General features: G+C 43.1%; 1 protein-coding gene across 1 annotated transcript in view; it reads left to right on the top strand.

Annotated features, from left to right (window-relative positions):
* Nucleotides 1-24,084, top strand: part of LOC122814099 (large neutral amino acids transporter small subunit 4-like) — a 430,411-nt gene that overhangs the window by 126,120 nt on the left and 280,207 nt on the right. Inside the window, exon 8 of the mRNA XM_044086716.1 lies at nucleotides 6,006-6,044. Within this exon, the coding sequence (XP_043942651.1) occupies nucleotides 6,006-6,044 (39 nt within the window). The remainder of the gene's footprint in view (nucleotides 1-6,005; nucleotides 6,045-24,084) is intronic.

Raw genomic sequence — 24,084 nt, 5'->3', positions numbered from 1 at the left:
CCAGAGGAGACCCACGCAAACATAGGGAGGACATGCAGACTCCTCACAGAAATGCTGTCCCTCTGTCTTATTATAGTCTGTGAGAGGATCCAGAGCCAAACATTGAACCAGAGAAGCTGTTGCTGTGAGGTGTCAGCGCTAACCACCCTTGTGGTGAAATAAACCTTTATTAGGTTTGCCTTCCTGTTGTGGGTTCACACTGCTTCTATTTCTGTCCCAGAGGTTTTCAGACACTCCAAAGTTCACTCCTCCAGCAATGTTTCCACAGTTTTCCTGTAAATGATGTCATACTAGCAGGGTCTCAGTTCCCAGCCTTTTTTACTCCCACTGTAGTGGATGGGAATGCAATGTGCTCTCTTCTAGTCTGGGGTAAAGCTTACCTATTGCTGTCATGTATTAAACTGGTCCCTGGTAATATTACCAGCTCTCCACTAAGTACTCTTATCATTCTAGGGCTTCTCTGGTGAGTCCCAGCAAAGACTCTTTGCTTTGTGTGCTTTAAAATTTCCAGTTCTCCCAGAAACTTTTTTTTTTGTAAAGAAAAACAAAAATAATTTCAACCCCGTCATCCCAGGTTTATGTAGTAACTGCCTGGATATAATAAATCTCCTTTCTCGTCCTTGAATCCTGAGTAGACTAGTCTTTACCACCTCTGTTGTCACACAGTCTTTAATTACCCAACCCATTTAATTACCCAACCCATTTTATTTATCATCACTGCCTCTTACTTTTAATTAACTTTTTTTCTTGCTACCTTATGTATCTTTAAAATATTTTACCTTCCTTCTCAGCTGAGCTAGCTTCTTTTTTTTGGATCATTACTTTTTCGACAGCCTTTTCTACTTCCTCTTTACTTTAATTATCTTTATTTTACATCTTCCTCTTTTAGTGTTTCCTAAATGTTAACTGTTTTCCCTGAGTGATGATATTTTCTTATTTTAGAACCACAGTGGTTTCCTTTTCTTCTGATTTGCATACGTGTTTACTGTTTTCACACAGAAGTTTGTTATTTCTAAGGAGGCAGTTCTAATAAATCCCAAATGTTCTCCTGCACCACTGTTTAGTAGGTCTTTTTTGAAGAACTTTTCTATTTTGTAAAAGCTTTTTTTAGAAACCCAGAACATTAATTTCTGATAGCCGAAACTTTTTAGTTAAGCTAATAATAAAGCATACAGTTTTGTGGCCAGTTTTCCCAAGACTGCCTTCTTCCATATCTGAAGCTGTCTGTCTCTTTTCTCATCTGAGAACACCAGATCCCAAACTGTCCCCTCCTGAGTAAGTAACACTAATAATTGTCTGAAATGTCTTAGTAGGGCATCAGGAAGGATGCTACTTTTAGATATGGCTGTACTCATGATGCTGTTGGTAACATACATATTACAACATTCCATCACAAGTCAAGGGCATTTATTTATTTATTTATATTTGTTTACAGGGGTGGTCCAGCTGGCCCAGAAGTGTCCATTTTCAGTGAAGTCCCGGGGATAAAAGCTCCACATATAAAGACATTTCACATACAGTACAACATTTACATTGATAGACATTTAGTACATATTATTGGCAGCTTATACAAGTGGTGAAAAAAAACAGTACAATTTTTAATAGGCATTTCTGTGAATGTATTCAAAAGAAACAAAGTGAACAGGACCTGCTGAAATGCTCATCCCCAAGATGTCTGTGGCATCCCTGCACCACTGCAATTAATATTATAAAACTCCAGCCTGTCTCAGTGGCACAGAGAGATAGAGGCCTGGCTGCAACCCAGACATACCTCTTAACATCTTTGTGCAAGACGTCTGGAGAAAGCCTAAAATAATGGAGGGACAAAGGCCAAAAATAGGGACAAATGTTAAATATTTCTTTATAAACTTAGTTGCTAGAATAACAGGATTTGTGTTGACATGCATTTGCTGAAGGATATGAAGTCAGAAATCCAAATGTATGTCATTATTTAGTGACTTCAATCCTCAATGATTTGCCTAAAAACAAGTTTTATGAGGAACAGGCAAAAATATGAGTTAACATGCACTCTGAGGCACACACAACCGCACAATCCCCTTGGTGGAACACAGGGAAACCACCACTCAAGGCTTAGAAAGGGGGCAAGCTTGCTTGTAGTGTATACTCCTTGCAGTAGTAAGGGGACATTCTCTGCAGACAACCCTTTGTACCCCCTCCTCAGTACATAGACATTTGTGCATGATGACAGGACTAAGGAGGAAATGTAAAAACTTTCAAATCACTCAGACAACTGCATGGATGATGACACTCTCAGTTGCCTGATGACTGGCAAGTAGTAGAAACAAAACATTGTAAAAAAGACATTTCTAAAGTCCAGCATCACTGCACCTTTGTGGTAAAGTGATGTCCCCACTTTGGTGACTCTCATCAAGGACCTGTTTTGTTTCTGAACTGGCAGAAACCGTAAATCACATATATGGCATTCAGACAATTTGCCTGCTCCCCCGATGTATAATTACGTTCCCACCCACGCTAAGGATACATCTGTCATTTTAGGATGTTTCATCTCATGAGGAGGGGGGTTTTGTATAAGCCCCTTTCCAGGCTATTTTGCTATTTCTGGTCTCTAGTGTGATCCATACCGCCTCCTCCATGCCTTATTTACGTGTTTGTTCTGTTTTGTTGATCCTTCCACTTACAGAAGTTCCATTTCTTCCTGTTTTATCATCTCTACTATGAACTACCATAGGGCTTGCATCACATAAGTAGTCAGTAAAGAAGAGTACACAGTAAATTAGTACAATTGCATTATGGGGAAAACTGGCAGTAGACAGGATCAGTGGGGGAGCTGTGCTAGCAAAGTACAAATGATTGGAGTGGATGACATGAAAGGAAAAACAAGCAAGCATGCTTCAATGTGCTGGAGGCTACTCAGGCTCAGGTGTGCAATGAATCACCTCACCTTTGCCACATGCACACACCCCAGGAAGGGTTCCAGCACAGTAAAGTACAAACCCAGTTCATTATATAAACAAGGAGGAAAAGGGAAATTGAAAGTTGGAAAACGGGGAATAATGTGCAAGGGAAAATACACAAGGATAATCATAAGGAATGGATGGTGGAAGGAACGAAGGCTAATGTTTGTGGGAAATGCTCCTGTTTTTCATGTAAGAAGAGGGTGGGTAAGTGAGAAGGGAGTGAGGAATGGTCGTGGGGAGTTATAAAGGGCAAGGGAAGGTTTTATGGGGACATACAAAATGATGTGACATGCAAACACAGAAAGCTGGTATTGACAAGAAAGATTGAGACAAATGTGGATGGACAAAGACAGAGAATGGACACTTACTGATGGAGAGGTCTGGAAAACGAACAACGAATGAGGAGAAGCACGTTAGGTGGTGGAACACATGACAAGGTGGTGGAACACATGTATGACAGTTACAGCAGAGGACACAGTGAATGTTACTCCAATCCAGAGGCCAACTCACCAGACATCAATCACTCCTGTGGCTGACGTGCAGGCTGTGGCAGACATCATGTGCAGGCTGTGCCTTTGCTGGCACAGTGTTCAGGGCCTACCAGTTGTGTAACTCAGCCAGCCATACTAGAAGGTCCTCCGTGGTTGTGAGGCAGGTGTTCACATGCTGGAATACCTCAGACATCACCTGCCTATGCAGCTGATGAGACCCTGCAGACCACTATCAGAAGAGAAACCTTTGATTCTGTCTTGATTAGTGGTCACAGAGTCTACCACTGAAATATCTAGGTCATCTTCAGTGAAGTGACCAGTGTCTCCCTACTGAGACGTGTGTCTGGTGATCACTGGTTACTGAGTATGAGTGGTGTAAGATGATGTAGCCCAAGGTGTCCACCACCACTCCACAGCCAGAACTGGACCTGCAGAAGGAAGAGAAAACAAGACAGAGCACATTAGTGCACACGTATGCTGCACATAACATTACAACTGTAGAGTATAGTAGTGTATATTTTATATGCAACCCACTGCTGAGAGAGGTGGTTCTGACATCCTGTGGCACCCTCCCACATTCTCTTTCTGCTCCTCAGCCACTGTCAAACAAAGTAGGAACAATTTAGTATAGTGACAAACTTGTGAAAAAAAGAATGGAAAATATGCTCATACTAAAACTCTGTATTTCTGTCCATAAATTGTGCTTTCCTTTGGCTAAGCACTTTAGCACTACTCAACCATTGGTCATTACACAAATGCTTGCACTACTCAGAATAGGTGATTCAAATGGCATCATTCACCATGCTGGCAAGCTCATGCCAGGGCCATCATATTGGCCTAGCAGGTGTTCCCAAAGACTTGTGAAAATCATGCCTTCCTGTGCTCACCATCCAGGAGCCCTACTAAAGCAACCACTTTCTGTTAGACAGGTCCACTCAAGGAGTAAAACAGTAGCCCCATATGCGCAGTTGCATATTAAGCCATTATGTGATGTGCATCACAGTGCAACAATGGGTTGCTTCAAAAAGGCTATAAAATGCAGACTCATGGTGCTATGAGCTTCATAAACCCCATGCACAGCCATGCTGTGCATAGCGTCAGGATGGGCAGAAATGAACAGGATAGCACCACATAGTGGTGACAACGTATTAATGTAGTACTTCAGAGACAACTACAGTAAGTTCCCTCAGCAACATAATTGTTACACTATGAGCCCCAAATTCGTGTGATATAAAGCAGAATCAATATATTGCAGGAGACTGCACTAACATGAGCAATTGTGTAGTCAAGAGTTTGCTGCAATAGGACCTTGGACTTTGAAACAGACATACTGAAAGGAGACAAAACACCTGGCTATGTAACACTACACTATACTGAACATCCGTGGTGGATGGCAGCAATGGGGACATAGAGGAACTGGTGTGTGTGTGTGTGTGTGTGTGTGTGTGTGTGTGTGTGTGTGTGTGTGTGTGTATTTGGGAGAATACAACAATGACATGACATTGTCAGGTCCAGCTGTGTGCAAGCACACCAGTGGGAATGTGTACATAAGGCAGCTCCTGCCACACAGGACACAATGGACCCCCTACATTGAATGAGACTTGGATATGCATATGGGGAGACAGGGTGGGCAGTGTGTTTCAGAGTTTGTCTACACTGATGCAGGAAGGGATGTCATGATAACATGTCTGTAGCTGCTGTTTTTATCGCAAAGGGGGAGAAGAGTCATAGTACAATAAGTGACAGGTAAGTGGGCACCATATTGAGCTGAAGGCAGCATGCAATCATATATGACATACACACACACACACATGGCCGTAGATACACACATACGCACCACACGAGCACACATGCAGACACACATACGCACACACACACACTCGCGCGCGCACACACACACACACACGCACACGTATGCACACGCGCACACTCACGCACACACACACACACACACACACACACACACACACACACACACACACACACACACACACACACACAAACACACACACATACACATGCATGCACATGCATGCATTGACTGATGTGTTACTCAAAGGTGTATTCATCTTGTCATGGGTCCATGATGAAAGCGATAACTGGAAACATTCACCACCAAAAAGACTGAGGTATTACTGCAGACCCTCCACACACATGGCACATATATCCTTTTTAAAGGTAAGCTCAATAAGCCTTTTCAAGGTCAGATGTGGTAGAGAATGGTCCGATGACTTGAATGTTCTGTTGAAGGGTAATAGGAGTCTACATAAGGTTTGTTGAAGTGTAACCAACATAATATTGTTCGCCAGGATCAAGGCATAAGACTTTGCCAAAGACATGTCCACCACAGGAGGTAGACCACAACCACAGAAGTGGTGAAGAAGGCATGGGTGTCTTTGTCAGAGTGTGCCCCCATTCCTGATGATGGCCTGAATCAATAAACTGAAGTGGTGATGACTGCATAAATCTGTATGAGATGCACTAGGTTAGGATCAGCCTTTGCAATGGCATTTTGTAGAGTACACTGTATGTGAAGCAGGATTTAGTAAGAAGTTTCTCCATAATTGTCTTCCAGGTACCCCCAGTCTGCAACTGCAATACCTTACACAGAAAGGTATGTAGGTGTCCTTTTGGCATTAGCACATTAAGTCCTCTAATATTATGCCTGCAAAGGGGAGGGATTATGTATTTCAGTACTGCCATAGGTATCTTGTTTTATGCTTTTCTCAGGTTCTACTGGTGGAGGGTCCAGCATAATAAATTAGTATATGTCTAATGTCAGCAGGTCATCTGTGATTGACAATGATCGTAATATTCACATGGCACAGTTTGATGACACAGTGACACAGAGTCCGTGCAGGGATAGTGCAAAACTCAAGCCTCATCAGTGTTTGGCATATATCTTGTAACTGCAAGTCCAACCCAGGCTACAAAGAACTCCCCAGGCCATAAGAAATCTGTGAGACACACTATCTTTGACAAACATGTACACTGCAAAAGGGAGAGGTTTGGTGGTCTGCAGTGCCGTAGTGACTCCAGTTCTGTTCCTGACCTGAGTGCAACATCTGGCATTCATCATTGACTGTTCATGTCAGTAATGCAGGCACAGATGGCTGCTACACACACCATTGTGACTGTTCATGTCAGTAATGCAGGCACAGATGGCTGCTACTCACACCATTGTGACTGTTCATGTCAGTAATGCAGGCACAGATGGCTGCTACTCACACCATTGTGACTGTTCATGTCAGTAATGCAGGCACAGATGGCTGCTACTCACACCATTGTGACTGTTCATGTCAGTAATGCAGGCACAGATGGCTGCTACTCACACCGTTGTGGAGATTTTGAGTGTGCTGCTTGGCCTGCGGGGTGTTTACAGGTTCCTTGTTGCTGTCCATCTAAAGTAAATCCACTAAGATATGAAAACAGTTTAATAAACTGGCAGCCTGACTGATGTTGCATAAAGCGAAGTCTAACATTCAGAGGTTCATAGGTTCATAAGAGATTACTAGGCTACTGGCCCAAGAGCCCTTACAAGCCTAACCACATTTAACTCAAATTTCCCAATTTTCAATAGTTAGGTGAATGAAATTCACAGAGGTATATGCCTATGCTACGGTATCTAATACTGAATGCCTCTGTCCATGAGTGACATGAAGGTCATGGGAAGTACAAGCAAACACAGGAGGGTTATGGCTGACAAAGTTTGCAGATGACTGCAAACTGGGCGCCATAGTCGAAAACACATCTGACACAGATATCCTCCAGAAGGGCCTCACAGAAACGGATAACTGGTGCCAGAGCCATGGCCTGAAGTTAAACGCCAAAAAATGCATAGTCATACCCTTCGGGATAAACAAGGTTACCCCTAGCTACCATATAGGTGACAATCCACTGAGCACAGAAAAAGTCATCAGGGATCTGGGGACCCAAGTTGACAGTAGTCTTTCGTTTGACACTCATGTTGCTAAAGTAGTTAGGAAAACCTTCTATATCGCCCACCTGATCATGAAGGGATTCACATCTAGATCAAGGGAGGTCATCGTCCCCTGTACTCATCACTCATTAGACCTATGATTGAGTACAATGCCCTGCTCGAATGTATCTGACCAGACACCTGATGCAGCTTGAAAGGCCCCAAAAGTTCCTCACCAAAAGGATAAAGGGTCTCAAAAATATGTCTTATGCTGCCCGACTGAAAGAACTCCAGCTTTATTCAGTCTCATACCGCTTGCTCAGAGGTGACCTGTGCCTGACATATAAGGCCATGTCAAACCCAGATTTGATGAATATGCTTCACCTCAAAAATCTAGATCCCTCAGAACCACAAGGGCGGAGACTTAAACCTTGACACGGTTATAAATAGAACGTGCTGGAGGGACAGATTCATCACCCAGAGACTCCCTATGCTGTGGAACAAAATCCCGGTACATGTGAGGCAGAGCACCTCGCTGGCCTTGTTCAAGAGGAATCTTGACCAATGGATGGGAGATCGCAGATATACCCCAGGGATTACTTCAGTGTCACTGCTTGACAGAGGCACAGAAAAATGATAGGCATAGTTTTTATTCAAACTAAAGGGGTGGCGAAAGCCACATAACTATGGGCTAGGCTTATAAATGCCCTTGGGCAGATAGCCTAGTATGAACCTATGAACCTATGAACCCATGAACCACCCTAGGAGTAAATTTATGATTACTCATCCATTGAGCTTGGTTGTTCTTGAAGAGGGCCAGGGAAGGGCTTTATTTCACATAAACGGGAAGCTTGTTCCAGAGAAGTGGTAGTCTTTGAGAGATGTATCTATCTCTCCAACAAGATTTATTTATGTCAGAGGCTAGGTAAACATCACTGGAATGAGTGACCCACGTAACAATTCCATCAGGGCCAGATCAGAGACTGCCCTGCAGGCTAGACACAGATCACCCTTTAATAGTTTGTAGGAGACAAAATACAGTAATAGAGCTTTCTACATAGGATTTATTTTTCATCCCCTGTGTCTTCCTGGTGAGAAACATCTGGAGTCGCTCCAGCTGTTGCAGATGTCTAGTGAGGTATATGCAAACAGGTGCATTATACTCAATTATTGGACTGATAAGGGTCAAGTACAATGAAATTATAATGTTCTTTGATCTGGATACTATGCCTTTACTTATGAGTTGTGCCACATAGAAGGTCTATTTATTTATTTGTTAACCAGGATAGTCCATCTGAGCAAAAGCCCATTTTCAGTGGAGGCCCGGGGAGAAAAGCTCCACAGTACAAGTAAGCAAGAAAATTTACAAAACTGAAGATGACTACAGTGAAAAATTTACAATAAAACAGTTAAGCAAATGTAGATAAAGCTCCACAGTACAATATAGTAAGAGGCATTATAACATGGAAGAAAAAAATAGCAAAGAAATATACAACAAAACATTTGGATGAATTTACATAACACACTAGGTTATCTTCAGAGGGTAATTGTACAATACAGAGCAGTTATGTGAGTTATGGTAGTAGGGAAGGGGGGACTAGAGAGGATAGTGGTAGAGAAAGAGGTGAGTTCATGTGGGATGATTATAGAGGCAAATCCATATGTACTAAGGTACCTTTTGAGAGTTTTCTTGACTTTCACACCACTCTGGGCAAATGGTGGTTGAAGTTCAGATTACTGTCAACCTGAGTATCCAGATCATGTACCACTGGGTCTACTCTTAGGGGGGTGCTGTCTGTATTGTAATTAGCTGGGGTATTTGGGACATGCCATAGAAGGAAAGGGAACAACAGATGTTGCTTGGAACACTAGCAGCTAATATTGCATTGACTGGTGCATCCATGACACAGATGTCAACCATCTTCTAACCTGCCTCTGCATGTCCTGCTGTCCATGGCTATAGACGTATACAAATGAGAAATGGTCAGCATATGCCAGACTTATCCAGGTAACAAAGACTATTCCTGGGTCAGCTTCACTGTTGGCTCTAGTCACAGAGGCCACCACATCTGGTAATGGACAGTCTCATGTCCATAACCACCACGGTTCCTCAGGATGTACTTCTGGACACCTCACCAGGCTGTATGTTCTTACTCCTTCAGTTCTACATAATCAATACCTCTGTGGGCAGAAGAGCTGGTAGAGTACCACATCTACTCATGGCCGTCATGTGGGTCGGAAGCACCTGCACATTCTTGTAGCTCTACATTGTCCCTGAAATTGGACTTCATCTAGCCCAGGGGCCATCCACCAGAACAATGCACATCACCAATGTTCCCTACACAGAAATTCCACCCAATCACTAAAAGTTGTGATCTCTGACTCCCTGTGGCTACTGCATCCATCTTCAATTACCCTGGGCAATATTGTAGCACTGTTGTCATGTGTCATGATGACACCCCAGCTATACAAATGATGATGACTGTGGCTTGCCCATCTCCCACCTGTGTGTGTAAGGTAATATCTGATGCACAACATAGCCATTCCATGCAATGAAATATATAACCTGGAAGTGTAAAAGCATGCTCCATGTTGTTTGTGTTGACTAAGTCATGGTCTATAGTTGTGGACCAGATGATGCCTTTTTGAAAGTGCCTCGATGCAGCCTGTTCTTCTTTGACTGGTTGCCGTGTTCCTCATGTGATGCTCCAACAAGTATGGTGGCCCTACTGGGATGTTTCCCTACTGCTTAAGCTGTTTCTACACAACCATGTGGTGCCATATAGTGCAAACTACAATTATCTAGCTGCAGGTGTCAAGTAAATACTGTAGTACCCCAATGGATGCATCAAGGCAGAAGCATCATTTAAGTTAACCAAAAACACATTCCACTATGTTCTGTGTCTCTTTATGTGCATTATTGTATGCCATTTCTGCCCTGGGTTGGGGGAGTGAGGTGCATTTCCAACATTCCCTCCAACTCACAGTGTCACATCATTACATGCAGTCTGCTACCTGATTGCATGACAAGTACATTCTCCGGGCTCTGTACTTGCCTACAAATTAATTTATCGAGTAGATGACCCTGTTAAATGTTATCCCAGATAAAACACTGGTATAGGTCAGACATGTGCCAGATATGAGAATCTTATCTGGGTGATGAACAGAGACATTATGGATGATACCATCAACTCTGCAAACCACCTGGACGTTGAGGGAGTGGAATTCCTTCTTGTTGACGGGGTTTTGTACGAAATGTGTGTGCTATCAGAGGGTTACAGAACCTCTGAAAAATGAGCAGTGTGCTGTAACAAACCTACAGGGTGATGATTACCTCCTCTGCTGCCACTGGGAACCATATATGCTCCTCCCTTGAATAGGATATGTGACAGTGGCATCTGTGAAGTTTCTGACATGTCACCTGTAAGTCACTGAAAGCTCAGAGGTTCTTGTTGCTCAGAAGGTAAGATGGGCTGTCCAGGCATCCCCCTTGAGTCTGCACATGGGTGACCCCATTCAACAAACTCTTCTACAGTATTCCCATTCACATAGAAGGTGTACACAATCTGCTGCTCAGCCAAAAGGTGTTACGTTAGGCATTGACTGTGCTATCTGCATGGGAATGGAACACCTCAAGTTGCCACATCACAGGCACTGGCTTCCAGAGTGGCCTCTTATATGTGCTGCTCCATTATAGCTGCTGCTATCACAAACAATAGTGTCCAGTAGACCAACAATTCCTAGCATTCATAACAGGTAATTGCCTAGGTATACAGTGCCTGCTTTATACATTTCTGAATTATTCTGCCATATTTGATGGCATACTCACTGTCTCTCATGCATAACAGGAGCCACATTTCCATATCATTATGCAGTAATTTGCATTCACTACACACTGGATGTGGATGTGCTCCTTGTGTCTCTGAATCACCTTGTCCTTTAACATCACAGCTTTTCTACATTATATTTTGTTGAGTGGTGAGCTGTCTATGAATACCAGCCTGCATTTTTACTGGGCTTAGATAATATTACCAATTCAAAAGTACTACAATTTTGCTTCTAATTGATTACAGATACAAAAAGAAGCACTCCTACAGTTATAGTAAAGTAAATGTTTCCACAATATGTTTTCTTCTTCCCCACATTAACGCTCATCTTTCATTTTAACATTTTGTCTTTTTTCTTGATCTTGCAATCCTGAAGCTTTCATACCTCACAACTATCATTGATTTTCACGGATGCCCCTAATTTTGGCTCATAATTTTACTCTGGCAAGTCTCTTCTAAATCTGTAAAGTCTGGGAGAACAGATGCTTGATTATACTTACTGACAATAATAAACTATAGACTTTTTTTACTTCAGAAAATACATGGTAATTTATATTATCTTATTATGTCAGCTTCACAAATTAATAGTACTAATATTTAACAATTGTCTTTAATTGTCCCTGATTATTTCTGGATTTGTCTCTGATTCTGGAGGTAGGAGATTGACAGCTACGTCCATCCACTACCAACAGTCTTATAACTTTACAAACATGCTTTGTTAGTAAATACTATCTGTCTTTCCTTTATTTTCAGAGTAACCTACAACTTCCCTTTACTGTCCTTAAATTCTAAGGTAACAGTATTTTTATTTATTTGTAATTTGTTGACCATGTGATTAAGCTAGTCCAAAGACCCTTTCCAACCATAACCTGGTCGTACAGAACATAAATACAGAAATTTCAATGTAAAATATCATTTATAAAATTCTTCAAAATGTATATTTTGAATACAATAAAACAATTTGAGTATAATAAGCCTAATGAGATAAAAGCATATTGAGGTAAAATGACAACAAAACATCTAATAAGAAGTATTTACTATAGATAAGGAATTTGTATTGACACAGAACTAGGAGAAACCAAATAACCTTGACATATGGTAGCATAGTTTAAGTTAGTTTTGTCCAAAAAGTGATGTGATGCTTGACTTCATTTAATTATTGACTGGAGAGAGATCAGCTTTATAGAGAATATATACGTGATATACATTTTATACACTATATGATATAAATTAAAGAGACACATTATGTACAACAGATTAGTAAATAAAATCCATGAAGCGATGTACTAATAAACTGTATAAAACAAAAAAATGCTGCACAGATGTCACAGGAAACTTTTAATAGTGTTTTGTTTTTGTGCTTTCACTCCAGGATCAAAGGAACTTAACCAGGATAGTTATAAGATATAAATTAAAGAGACATATTGTATACAGCAGATTAAAACAATGGTTTTACCTCAGGAAAACAAACATAGTCCTAAGTATAGTGTAGCATGGACTCTGGTCTGAGAAGCTTGCTAACCATTATCTATGAAGCAGCTACATGCTCTTTCACAGCGGAAATGTTCAGCATCCATAACTTAACCTTTGGAGAGAATCTTGGCCTTTTATCTCTGGAGGGAGTTTTTTTCTAAAGGGTAGGGTCCAGTCATGCTCTCCTATGGCTGTTTTGAAGTGTGTTTGTGTGTGTGTGTGGGGGGTGGTACTCAAGGAATTAATGTTTACTTGACTATTTTTTAGTGTGTAAGGCCAAAGTATTTGCAGTCTGATACAGTAGGAATATTATTGTTGGGTCATCAGTTATTGTAAAGTGTGGTAGTTGTGACAGTTTGTGAGGGGTACAGAAGAACACCACATTGGTCTTTTTATGGTCAGTGAGGAGATTGTTATTCTATGCCAATGTGTAAAGGCCGGAGAAGGACTACTGGAGTTGCTTTTGTAGGGTAGAGGGAGTCTGTGTGATTCTGGCAGTAATGTGTCATCAGCATACAAAGAAACATTCAATGGTGGAAAGTCTTCTGTAAGGTCATTAATAAATAATGAATACAGGAAGGACCTTAAAACCGATCTCTGTGGGTTGCTTATACTGTCGGGGCCGTTTGTCGAAGGTTGGTTGTTATGGAACTGAAGTGCTCTACTTTCAAGAGAGGTTTGGAGCCATTTTATTGTATTATAACCAAAGTTAAATGTTTGCAGTTTGGTGGTGAATAATCTGTGGTTTACAGTTTCTGGTGCTTCAAATGTCATATCAACAAATGTGGCAGCTGCAATGAGGCCACTGTTGATTTTACTGTAGACTGCGCCTGTTGCTGAGAGAAGTTCTGTAGTGGTGTAAATGCATTTATGAAACCAGACTTCTTGTGTTACTGGAGTCCATAGATATTGATGTGCTTAAGCATTTGTTTGTATAACATTTTTTTCAAATACTTTGGCCAGAGGGTATAGATTGAAGACTGGTCTGAAATCCCTTTGGGTTTTGGGGGAGATACATTTAGGGAAGGGATGATGGTGGGCTTTAAAATTGGGAGAACTATTTTCTGTAGTTAGTATAGATTGAAAATAAAGGTAAGGGGTGTGGCATTTTTTTCAGCAGTTCTCTTAAGGAAGGTAGGATGAAGGGAATTGTTGTTAGAATTGGAGAGTCTAAAGTTTTTTAGCAGTTTTCTTTTTGGAGACCTCTGAGGTGTAGAAAGGAGATGTGCAGCCTGCTAAGGGATACAAACTATAGGTATGCTGTAATCTGAGGGAGTGTGATTTGCAAGTGGGAGAAGGTGGAAGTGATGACTAGGATAGAGGAAATGAGGTTTTTATATTCATCAGCAGTGATATTGTTGATTGTTATTGGGGTGGGGGCAAGAAGGGCAAGTAATGAGGGGCATTATTTTCTTCCAAAAATGTTTTGGATTTCTAGTGATGCTTGTTTGCCTCTCCCTTAAAAACAGGGCTTTTGGCATAGTTGGTTACTATTCTGGTTTACTTTCTTAGAGAAAGCTACATCTGGTGTAGTAAGTCATGTGGTGAGTTTTGTTTCCTGTCTGTCCAGGTCTTGTCTCTATGCGTATTGAGACTGATGTTGTCAGGTGAGATCCAGGGGCATTTTCTGTCATCTAGGTCTTTTCTGTGTAGTGAGGAAGGTGTCATTTTAGATATTAGTACGTTTTTTGATAAATTAGGTCTTCAATGAAATGCAGAGGGGAATCAGTTAAGCAAACCCAGTTGCTGATCAAGTCCATTTAATTTTCGTTTAGGGAAAGACCAAACTGTAACTCCTTGGGGTTTGTGCACTATTGCCTTGACATACCAGCAAGGCATTACTGGGCAGAGGTCACTAAGAAAATTGGGTAAGATGTTAATACTTGTGCAATATTTATCCATTCCTGTAATGACAAGGTTGATTGATGTATAATTCCCTGTATGCACGTTGTGCCTGGTAAGTTCCCTCACTAGTTGTTGCAGACCATGTTGGAATGCTAGACTAATAACTTATTTAGCTGGATTCCTTCAGAGCCATTGCTAATGTGGTTAGGGTTGCTAATGCGGTTAGGGTTGCTAATGCAGTTAGGGTTGCTAATGCGGTTAGGGTTGCTAATGCGGTTAGGGTTGCTAATGCGGTTAGGGTTGCTAAAGCGGTTAGGGTTGCTAATGTGGTTAGGGTTGCTAATGCGGTTAGGGTTGCTAATGCAGTTAGGGTCGCTAATGCGGTTAGGGTTGCTAATGCGGTTAGGGTTGCTAATGTGGTTAGGGTTGCTAATGCGGTTAGGGTTGCTAATGCGGTTAGGGTTGCTAATGTGGTTAGGGTTGCTAATGCGGTTAGGGTTGCTAATGTGGTTAGGGTTGCTAATGCGGTTAGGGTTGCTAATGCGGTTAGGGTTGCTAATGCGGTTAGGGTTGCTAATGTGGTTAGGGTTGCTAATGCAGTTAGGGTTGCTAATGTGGTTAGGGTTGCTAATGTGGTTAGGGTCCCCAAGTGTAATGAAGTTCTTTGAGCAGCCATTAGGGAATAAATCTAACAGGGTATCCTTTGTAATGCTGATAGAGGAAGGAGGGGGAATGCAGATAAATGCAGATAATCAACATCATCATCATCATCATCAACCCCATTTTCTATATGGGGTCGGGGTGTCGTTTTAACTGTTGCCGTCTCTTTTGATTCAATGCCACACTCCTGCCTTCTTCAATGCTCATGCCTGACTGTTGTAGATCTTCTCTCACACAACTGATCCATCTCTTTGCTGGACATCTTCGCTTCCTCTTACCTTCTTCCTGTCTGTCCCAAATCTTCCTCACCAGACAGTCTTCTGATTTTCTGCACATGTGACCAAACCACCATAATCTGTTCTCTTTGATCTTTCTCTGCTATTGGAGCTAATTTGGCTTCTGCTCTTATGCCCTCATTTCTTTTGTCTGTCCCACAGTGTGCATCCTACCACCCGTCTCAGGCACTTCATTTCCATCACCTCTAGTTTCCTCCTTTGCTCAGCCTTTACTACCCAAGTTTCAATACCAAACAGTTGTACTGGTCACACCACTGTTTTGTATACGTCACTTTTCAGCTTCTTTAGCATTCTTCTGCCATACACTACACCTGACGCTGTATGCCAGTTGGCTGCGGCCCCTCTGATTCTAGCTTTAACCTCTTCATTCAGACTTCCCTTCTTCTCAACCATCCCTCCCAGATACTTGAAGCTGTTAACCTGTTCCACTCTCTTACCTTCTATCTCAGTTCTCAGCTTCTTTCGATTTCCCCAATTTGCTGCCATTACCACTGTCTTAACTGTACCTCTGACGGCCTCTTCTTTGCTACTGCAACTCCTTTTTTAGCCTCTTTGTTAACCAACCAGTATTCCTTCCTAGCCTGGTCTTTCTTTTTTATCTCCCACTTTTTCCTGCACTCCTTCTTTCATTTGATGACTTCCTGGATGTCTGCATTCCACCACCAACTTACCTTATGTACCTTATTTCCACACCTGCCTCAGCCACATACCTACTCTATAGTCATCATACATGGGCACTGACATTCTTCTTCAACTCAACCTATTTCCTCCCCATCTTGGGGTGCTACAGCCATGAGTAATTCCTTGAACTTTTGTACTTTCTCTACAGACAACTTCCAGGTCTTCAGCCTGGTCTCTGTTGACCTTTGAGCCTTTTCTGACCACTGCTTGTATCTGATTGGGGCAACCAGTGGTTTATGGTTTGGAATGACTGTTTCACTGGGGGTGACTTTGCAATCATTGAGTCTACCCCAGTGCCCTTTCCTTACTAGGAGAAAGTCTACATGAGTTGCATGTTGGCCACTCTTGTATGTGGTCTTGTGAGTCTCCCTCTCTTTCTGAACCATGTGTTGGCTACTGTCAAGCCATTTCCCAGACAGAAGTCTAGAATGACCTGTCTCTCTTTATTCCTGTTGCCTCACCCATGTGGATTCAGGCAGTCCTCATATCCTGTTCTGTCTGTCCCAATACGTGCATTCAAGTCACCCATTATCCACATCAATTCATGTTGTCTTGCTTTATCTAGTAGGTCCTGCAACTGCTGTCTGAATGTACTCTTTACCTAGCTATCACAACCTGCTGTGAGGCCTAGGCTGAGATTATGAACACTGTCCAGTCATTAGGCTGAAGTCTGATTGCCATGAGTCTGTCACTAATTCTGATGATATCCCTCACTGCCTTCTGAAGCCTCTCTTACCACAATTCCCACACCATTTCCAGCCTGTTCTCCTCCTGAGTACTAAACTCTGGATCCCAAGCCAAGTGGCTTTGTTGCACTGCCCTTCCATCTTGTCTCTTCGATACTTAGGATATCCAGCCTCTTCTGTACCATCATGTCATTCACTTCCAAGCTCCATCCTGTCAGTGAACCTTCAATGAGTGTAGCAATTCTTAGTTCATGTTTGGCAGGTTGATTGGTTTTATGTCCAGCTTTTGCTCAACAAAGCTATTCCAGGTAAACCAGGCTGGGGAAACTGACACTGGCTGGCCAGTAGCTTATTGACCCCAGGGCTGCTGGGCTTTATGACAGGCACACACTGGCTGATAGGGTTTCATACACTCTTCACATCAGTGTGGGTCCCTGGTGTAGGTCAGAATAGGCCAAGTTCTCAACCCAGTTATCACCGGCAAATACCCATGCCCATTTGCTAACATAAGTCAACATGAATAAATCTCCTAGAGCCATATTTTACACCATCGAGTGGCCATCCCTGCCAAAATGTGCAATCTGTGATCCATGTTCTCTTATCTTGAGGATGCCGTCATAGCTGGCCTTAGGCATAGGCCAACTAGGTGGTCCCCTAGGGCTCCGCTCCAGTAGAAGTGCTTTTCCAGTAATCTGGATGGTGATGGTAGACCAGGATGGGAGCACAAGGTGGTGTTGGGGGTGCTGTGGAGACCTTTTGCTTACGGCACCAGTTGACCAAAGGCCGGTCTTGGATGCTGTGCACCACAGTAAATGTCGAAAGCGATTGGTCTACAGAATTCTTAACCCTGTAAGGCACCATGTAGAATTTATGCTGTTGTCCACTGCTCCATTGACTGGTGAATGTAAGATGGAAATACTCAATATGTTTTTTGGAGGTGGGAAGAACTCCACAGAAACACAGAGAGAACATGCAAACAACAAAGAGGTATTGGCTGAAGGCCAGGATTGAACTTTGTACCTTGTGCATGGGAGGCAAAGACCTTAACCATTATGGTAACTGGTCTGCAATAATAGTCAGAGTATGGTGTCCTTAATGTTAGATTGGCTGTTATCCAGTTCAGTGCTTTATCATTAGTTTAACTGACATTGGAAAATGGTGTGATTTGCAGGGAATTTGCAGGAATGAGTTTTGTTTGATTAATATCCTAACTCCATCGCATGCTCTTGATCCAGGTCTAGATACAAGATGTTATGATTTGAAAGACTGCAAGGAGAAAGGATAGTGATTATCGTTCAAACAGGTTTCAGTTATGGCTAGGATATGGTGGGGATCTGTAAGAAACACTGCAGGTATTAATGCAAGCTACCTTAAGGTTTTTGTTTCTGGTGTTGGATGATAACTGAATAAGGGTTGGGATTGGCTGAAATATGTGTTATATGTTGTTGCTAACTAGTGTTGCTATGGGGATGGGCTAAAGATTGTTGCAGGTCTAGGTTGACATGGATGTCCCCTGATTTAAAAGTTTTAGGCAGCAGTACCACAATGCTAGGTACTTTTTGACAGGAGCAGTGAGGAGTGTTTCCTGTAATATGTGGATGTGCATAATAAACTGCTTCCTAGTGATACAGGTGAACTGTTTACAATGGTGAAATAGGGGGAAAGATACTGGTATGAGGATATGGTTACTGGTTAATATGTGGTAGTTTTATAGGAGTGGGTGGTTCTGTAGGTAGGTTATCACCATGGTAGAGTGAGACTGTTAGGAAGGCAATAGTGGAGCAACAAGTGATGGAAACTCTTAAGTTAAGCATTGCTGGTCGCAGAGTGGAGGATTTTCGGTAAGGAAAAGGTAACTGCATGCACTATAGAACTGCAGAAAAGAGTGTAGGAGTGAGAAGGCAAGAGAGGGTTGGATTAGTCTGTCATGTTGTTAATTAGTTTGTTAGAGTTGAAGATGAAAACAAGTAAATTAGCTTGTGGTAGAGCACTAGGGTAATGTTTGCTTAGACAAAAGGACACAGTCGATAAGGAAGAGGGAGCAAATAATTAATGTACATCCAAGCCTAATCAAAGAGACAAATAGTGATGAGAAAAGAGTGGATCAGTCTGTCTGCCACCTAGACTGATAGCAAAAGCGAAGGCAAATGTGTAGGGGAAAGAGAGAGTCTGTCTGTCTGCCAACTAAACAGGTTAGCGAGGGAAACATAGTTAACAGTCCCACTACTTCTAATTAGAACGTGTGTAACAACTTGAATATTAGTAGCCAAGATTTAGTATAAGCAATTGAGAAGATTAGTCTATGTGTCACATAAACCGATTTTGTAAAGAGGGTAGACAAATTGGAAGGATCAATCAACATGAGTCAATGTTCTCTGAGTGAGATTAAAGTCCGGTGCTGTAGAAACAAAAAGGGAAGTCAGCAGTTGTGAGGGCAGTGACATTTAGTAGTCAGTCAGAAATGGGAGTGAAAAGTAGTGTGCTGATTTTATACTTACAGGTGGAAGTTAGGAGGTGAACCCTGCCAATGGGGATGCACAAGCCAGTGCATTTCTTCGTGCCGGTCCCAAGCCCGGATAAATGGGGAGGGTTGCGTCAGGAAGGGCATCCGGCGTAAAACATTTGCCAAATGATATATGTGGACAACAATACAGATTTCCATACCAGATCAGTCGAGGCCTGAGTAAACAACGACCGCCACCAGTACTGTTAGCCAACAGGGTGCTGGCAGAAATTGGGCTACTGCTGACCGAAGGAGAAGAAGAGGGGGAAGGCATGCCCAAAGGCAGGAAGTGAGGAGAAAGGTTAGGAGTGTGATAGTGAGGGTAAGAAGTTTGAATGTTGGCAGTATGACTGGTATAGGGAGAAAGCTAGCTGATATGATGAACAGAAGGAAGGATGATATATTGTGCGTGCAAGAGACCAGATGGAAGGGGAGTAAGGGTGGGTGTATCGGAGGTGGGTTCAAATTGTTCTATCATGATGTGGATGGGAGGAGAAATGGGGTAGGGGTTATCCTAAAGGAACAGTATGCGAAGAGTGTTTTGGAGGTGAAAGAGTGTCGGACAGAATGATGTTTATGAAGCTGGAAATTGATGGTATAATGATGAATGGTGTTAATGCATATGCTCCGCAAGTTGGGTGTATGATGGATGAGTCAGAAAAATGTTGGCGCGAGTTAGATGAAGTGGTGATGAGACTACCCAAGGGTGAGAGAGTGGTGACTGCAGCAGATTTCAATGGGCATGTTGGTAAAGGGAACAGAGGGTTTGAGGAAGTGATGGGTAGGTATGATGTTAAGGAGAGGAATGCAGAAGGTCAGATGGTAGTGGATTTTGCAAAAAGGATGAATATGGCTGTGGTGAGTACATATTTTAACAAGAGGGAGGAGCATAGGGTGACATACACGAGTGGAGGAAGGTGCACACAGGTGGATTATATCTTATGTAGGAAGGCCAGTTTGAAGGTGATTGGAGACTGTAAAGTTGTGACAGGGGAAAGGGTAGTTAGGCAGCATAGGATGGGGGTTTGTAGGATGATGTTGGTGATCAAGAAAAGGAGGAGGAGTGTGAGGGCAGCACCAAGGATCAAGTGGTGGAAATTGAAAAAGGGTGATTCTGAGATGGAGTTCAGGGAAGAGTTAAGACAGGCACTGAGTGGCAGTGAAGTGTTACCGAATAGCTGGGTAACTACAGCAGAGATAGTAAGGGAGACAGCTAAAAAGATACTTGGTGTGACATCTGGACAGAGGAAGGAGGACAAGGAGACCTGGTGGTGGAACGAGGAAGTACAGGAGACTATACAGAGAAAGAGGTTGGTGAAGAAGAAGTGGGATTGTCAGAGAGATGAAGAAAGTAGACAGGAGTATAAGGAGATGAGGTGCATGGCAAAGAGAGAGGTGGCAAAGGCTAAGGATAAGGAGTATAGAGATTTGTATGAAAGGTTGGACACTAAGGATGGAGAAAAGAACCTGGCTAGACAGATGGACCAAGCTGAGAAAGATGTGCAGCAGGTAAGGGTGATAAAGGATAATGAGGGAAACATACTCACAAGTGAAGAGAGAGTGTTGAGCAGATGGAAAGAGTACTTTGAGGGGTGGATGAATGAAGAGAATGTGAGAGAGAGAGAAGGTTGGATGATGTGGGGATAGTGAATCAGGAAGTGCAATGGATTAGCAAGGAGGAAGTAAGGACAGCTATGAAGAGGATGAAGAATGGAAAGGCTGTTGGTCCAGATGACAAACCTGTGGAAGCATGGAGGTGTTTAGGAGAAATGGCAGTGGAGCTTTTAACCAGATTGTTTAATGAAATCCTGGAAAGTGAGAGGATGCCTGAGGAGTGGATAAAAAGTGTTTTGGTACCGATTTTTAAGAATAAGGGTGATGTGTAGAGGTGTACTAACTACAGAGGCATAAAACTGATCAGTCACAGCATGAAGTTATGGGAAAGAGTAGTGGAAACTGGGTTAAGAAGGGAGGTGATGATTAGCAATCAGCAGTATGGTTTAATGCCAGGAAAGCGCACAACAGATGCGATGTTTGCTCTGAGAGTGTTGCTGGAGAAGTACAGAGAAGGTCAGAAGGAGTTGCATTGTGTCTTTGTCGACTTAGAGAAAGCATATGACAGGGTGCCTAGAGAGGAGTTGTGGTATTGTATGAGGAAGTCTGGAGTGGCAGAGAAGTATGTAGGAGTGGTACAGGATATGTATGAGGGTAGTGTAACAGTGGTGAGGTCTGTGGTGGGAGAGACAGATGATTTTAAGGTGGAGATGGGATTACATCAAGGATCAGCTCTGCCCTTTCTTAATTGCAATGGTGATGGACAGATTGACAGACAAGATCAGACAGGATTCCCCGTGGACTATGATGTTTGCAGATGACATTGTGATCTGTAGTGAGAGTAGGGAACAGGTTGAGGAGACCCAGGAGAGGAGGAGATATGCTCTAGAGAGGAAAGGAATGAAGGTCAGCAGGACCAAGACAGAATATATGTGTGTGAATGACAAGGAGGATAGAGGAATGGTGAGGATGCAGGGAATAGAGGTGGCGAAGGTGGATAAGTTTAAATACTTGGGATCAACAGTTCAGAGTAATGGTGAGTGTGGAAGAGAGTTTAAGAAAAGAGTACAGGCAGATGGAATAGGTGGAGAAGAGTGTCAGGAGTGATTTGTAACAGACGAGTTCCAGTAAGAGTGAAAGGGAAGGTCTACAAGAGGGTAGTGAGACCAGCTATGTTATATGGGTTGGAGACAGTGGCATTGACAAAAAGGCAGGAGTCAGAGCTGGACGTGGCAGTGGTAAAGATGTTGAGATTTTCACTGGGTGAGATGAGGGTGGACAGGATTAGGAATAAGTATATTAAAGGGGCAGCCCAGGTTGGACAATTTGGAGACAAAGCCCGAGAGGCAAAACTGCATTGGTTTGGACATGTGCTGAGGAGGTATGAAGAGTATATTGGGAAAAGGATGCTAAGGATGAAGCTGCCAGGTAATAGGAAAAGAGGAAGGCCTAAGATAAGGTTTATGGATGTGGTGAGAGACGACATGCAGGTGGTTGGTGTCACAAAGCAAGATGCAGAAGACAGGAAGAAATGGAAATAGATGATCCACTGTGGTGACCCCTAAAGGGAACACCCGAAAGAAAAAGAAGAAGAAGAAGAGGTGGAAGTTAGGCGATGATTGTTGGATTGTTTTTGTCCTCTGATTGGTTAGATATCCTACAGGATGTATTCTGGTTAGTTATAAAGGAAATGAGAACCACATACTGCTCTAATTAACGCCTCCCCCAACAAGGCAAACCAACTCAAAAGATACCTCTCACTTCTAATATCCATCTTCTTAGTTCAGGACAAATTTCTTGAAAAGATAGTCTACATGCAACTCTCCCTCTATACCCAGCAGTACCACCTGCTGTACACCCAACTTTCCCTCTATACACAGCAGTACCACCTGCTCTGCACCCAGCTCTCCCTCTGTATCCAGACGTATGACATGCTCTACACCCAACACTCCCTCTATATCCAGCAGTGCCACCTGCTCTACACCCAACTCTCCCTCTATATCCTGCAGTGCTACCTGCTCTACACCCAACTCTCCCTCTATATCCAGCAGTACCACCTGCTTTAAACCCAACTCGCCCTCTGTATCCAGCAGTACCACCAGCCCTACATCCGACTCTCCCTCTATATCCACAGTAGCACCTGCTCTACACCCAACTCTCCCTCTATATCCAGCAGTATCAACTGCCCTACACCCAACTCTCCCTCTATATCCAGCAGTACCACATGCTGTACACCCAACTCTCCCTCTATATCCAGCAGTACCACCTGCCCTACACCCAACTCTCATTACATCCAGCAGTACCACATGGTCTACACCCAACTCTCTCTCTATACCCAGCAGTACCACCTGCTGTACACCCAACTCTCCCTCTATACACAGCAGAACCACCTGCTCTACACCCAGCTCTCCCTCTGTATCCAGAAGTATGACCTGCTCTACACCCAACTCTCCCTCTATATCCAGCAGAACCACCTGCTTTAAACCCAACTCACCCTCTATATCCAGCAGTACCACCAGCTCTACACCTACCTCTCCCTCTATATCCTGCAATACCACCTGCTCTACACCCAACTCTCCCTCTATATCCAGCAGTACCACCTGCCCTACACCCAACTCTCCCTCTATATCCAGCAGTACCACCTGCCCTACATCCAACTCTCCCTCTATATCCAGCAGTACCACCTGCTGTACACCCAACTCTCCCTCTATATCCAGTGGTACAACCTGCTCTACACCTAACTCTCCCTCTATATCCAACAGTACCACCTGCTCTACACCCAACTCTCCCTCTATATCCAGCATACCATCTGCTGTACACCCAACTCTCCCTCTATATCCAGCAGTACCACCTGCTGTACACCCAACTCTCCCTCTATACCCAGCAATACTACCTGCTCTACACCCAACTCTCCTTCTATATGCAGCAGTACCACCTAGTCTACATCCAGCTTTCCCACTATAACCACCAATACCACCTGCTTTACACCCATCTCTCCCTCTATATCCAGCAGTACCACTTGCCCTACACCCAGCTCTCCCTCTATATCCAGCAGTACCACCTGCTTTACACCCAACTCTCCCTATATATCCAGCGTACCATCTGCTGTACACACAACCCTCCCTCAATATCCAGCAGTACCATCTGCTCTACACCCAGCTATTCCTCTATACGCAGCAGTACCATCTGCCCTACACCCAACTCTTCCTC

The sequence above is a fragment of the Protopterus annectens genome, chromosome 10.part0 (genome assembly GCF_019279795.1).
Source record: "Protopterus annectens isolate FY-2018-M chromosome 10.part0, PAN1.0, whole genome shotgun sequence".
In the NCBI taxonomy this organism is placed as follows: Eukaryota; Metazoa; Chordata; order Ceratodontiformes; family Protopteridae; genus Protopterus; species Protopterus annectens.
The sequence above is the reverse complement of the archived record's forward strand: the minus strand, read 5'-3'. Positions and strand labels throughout refer to the sequence as shown.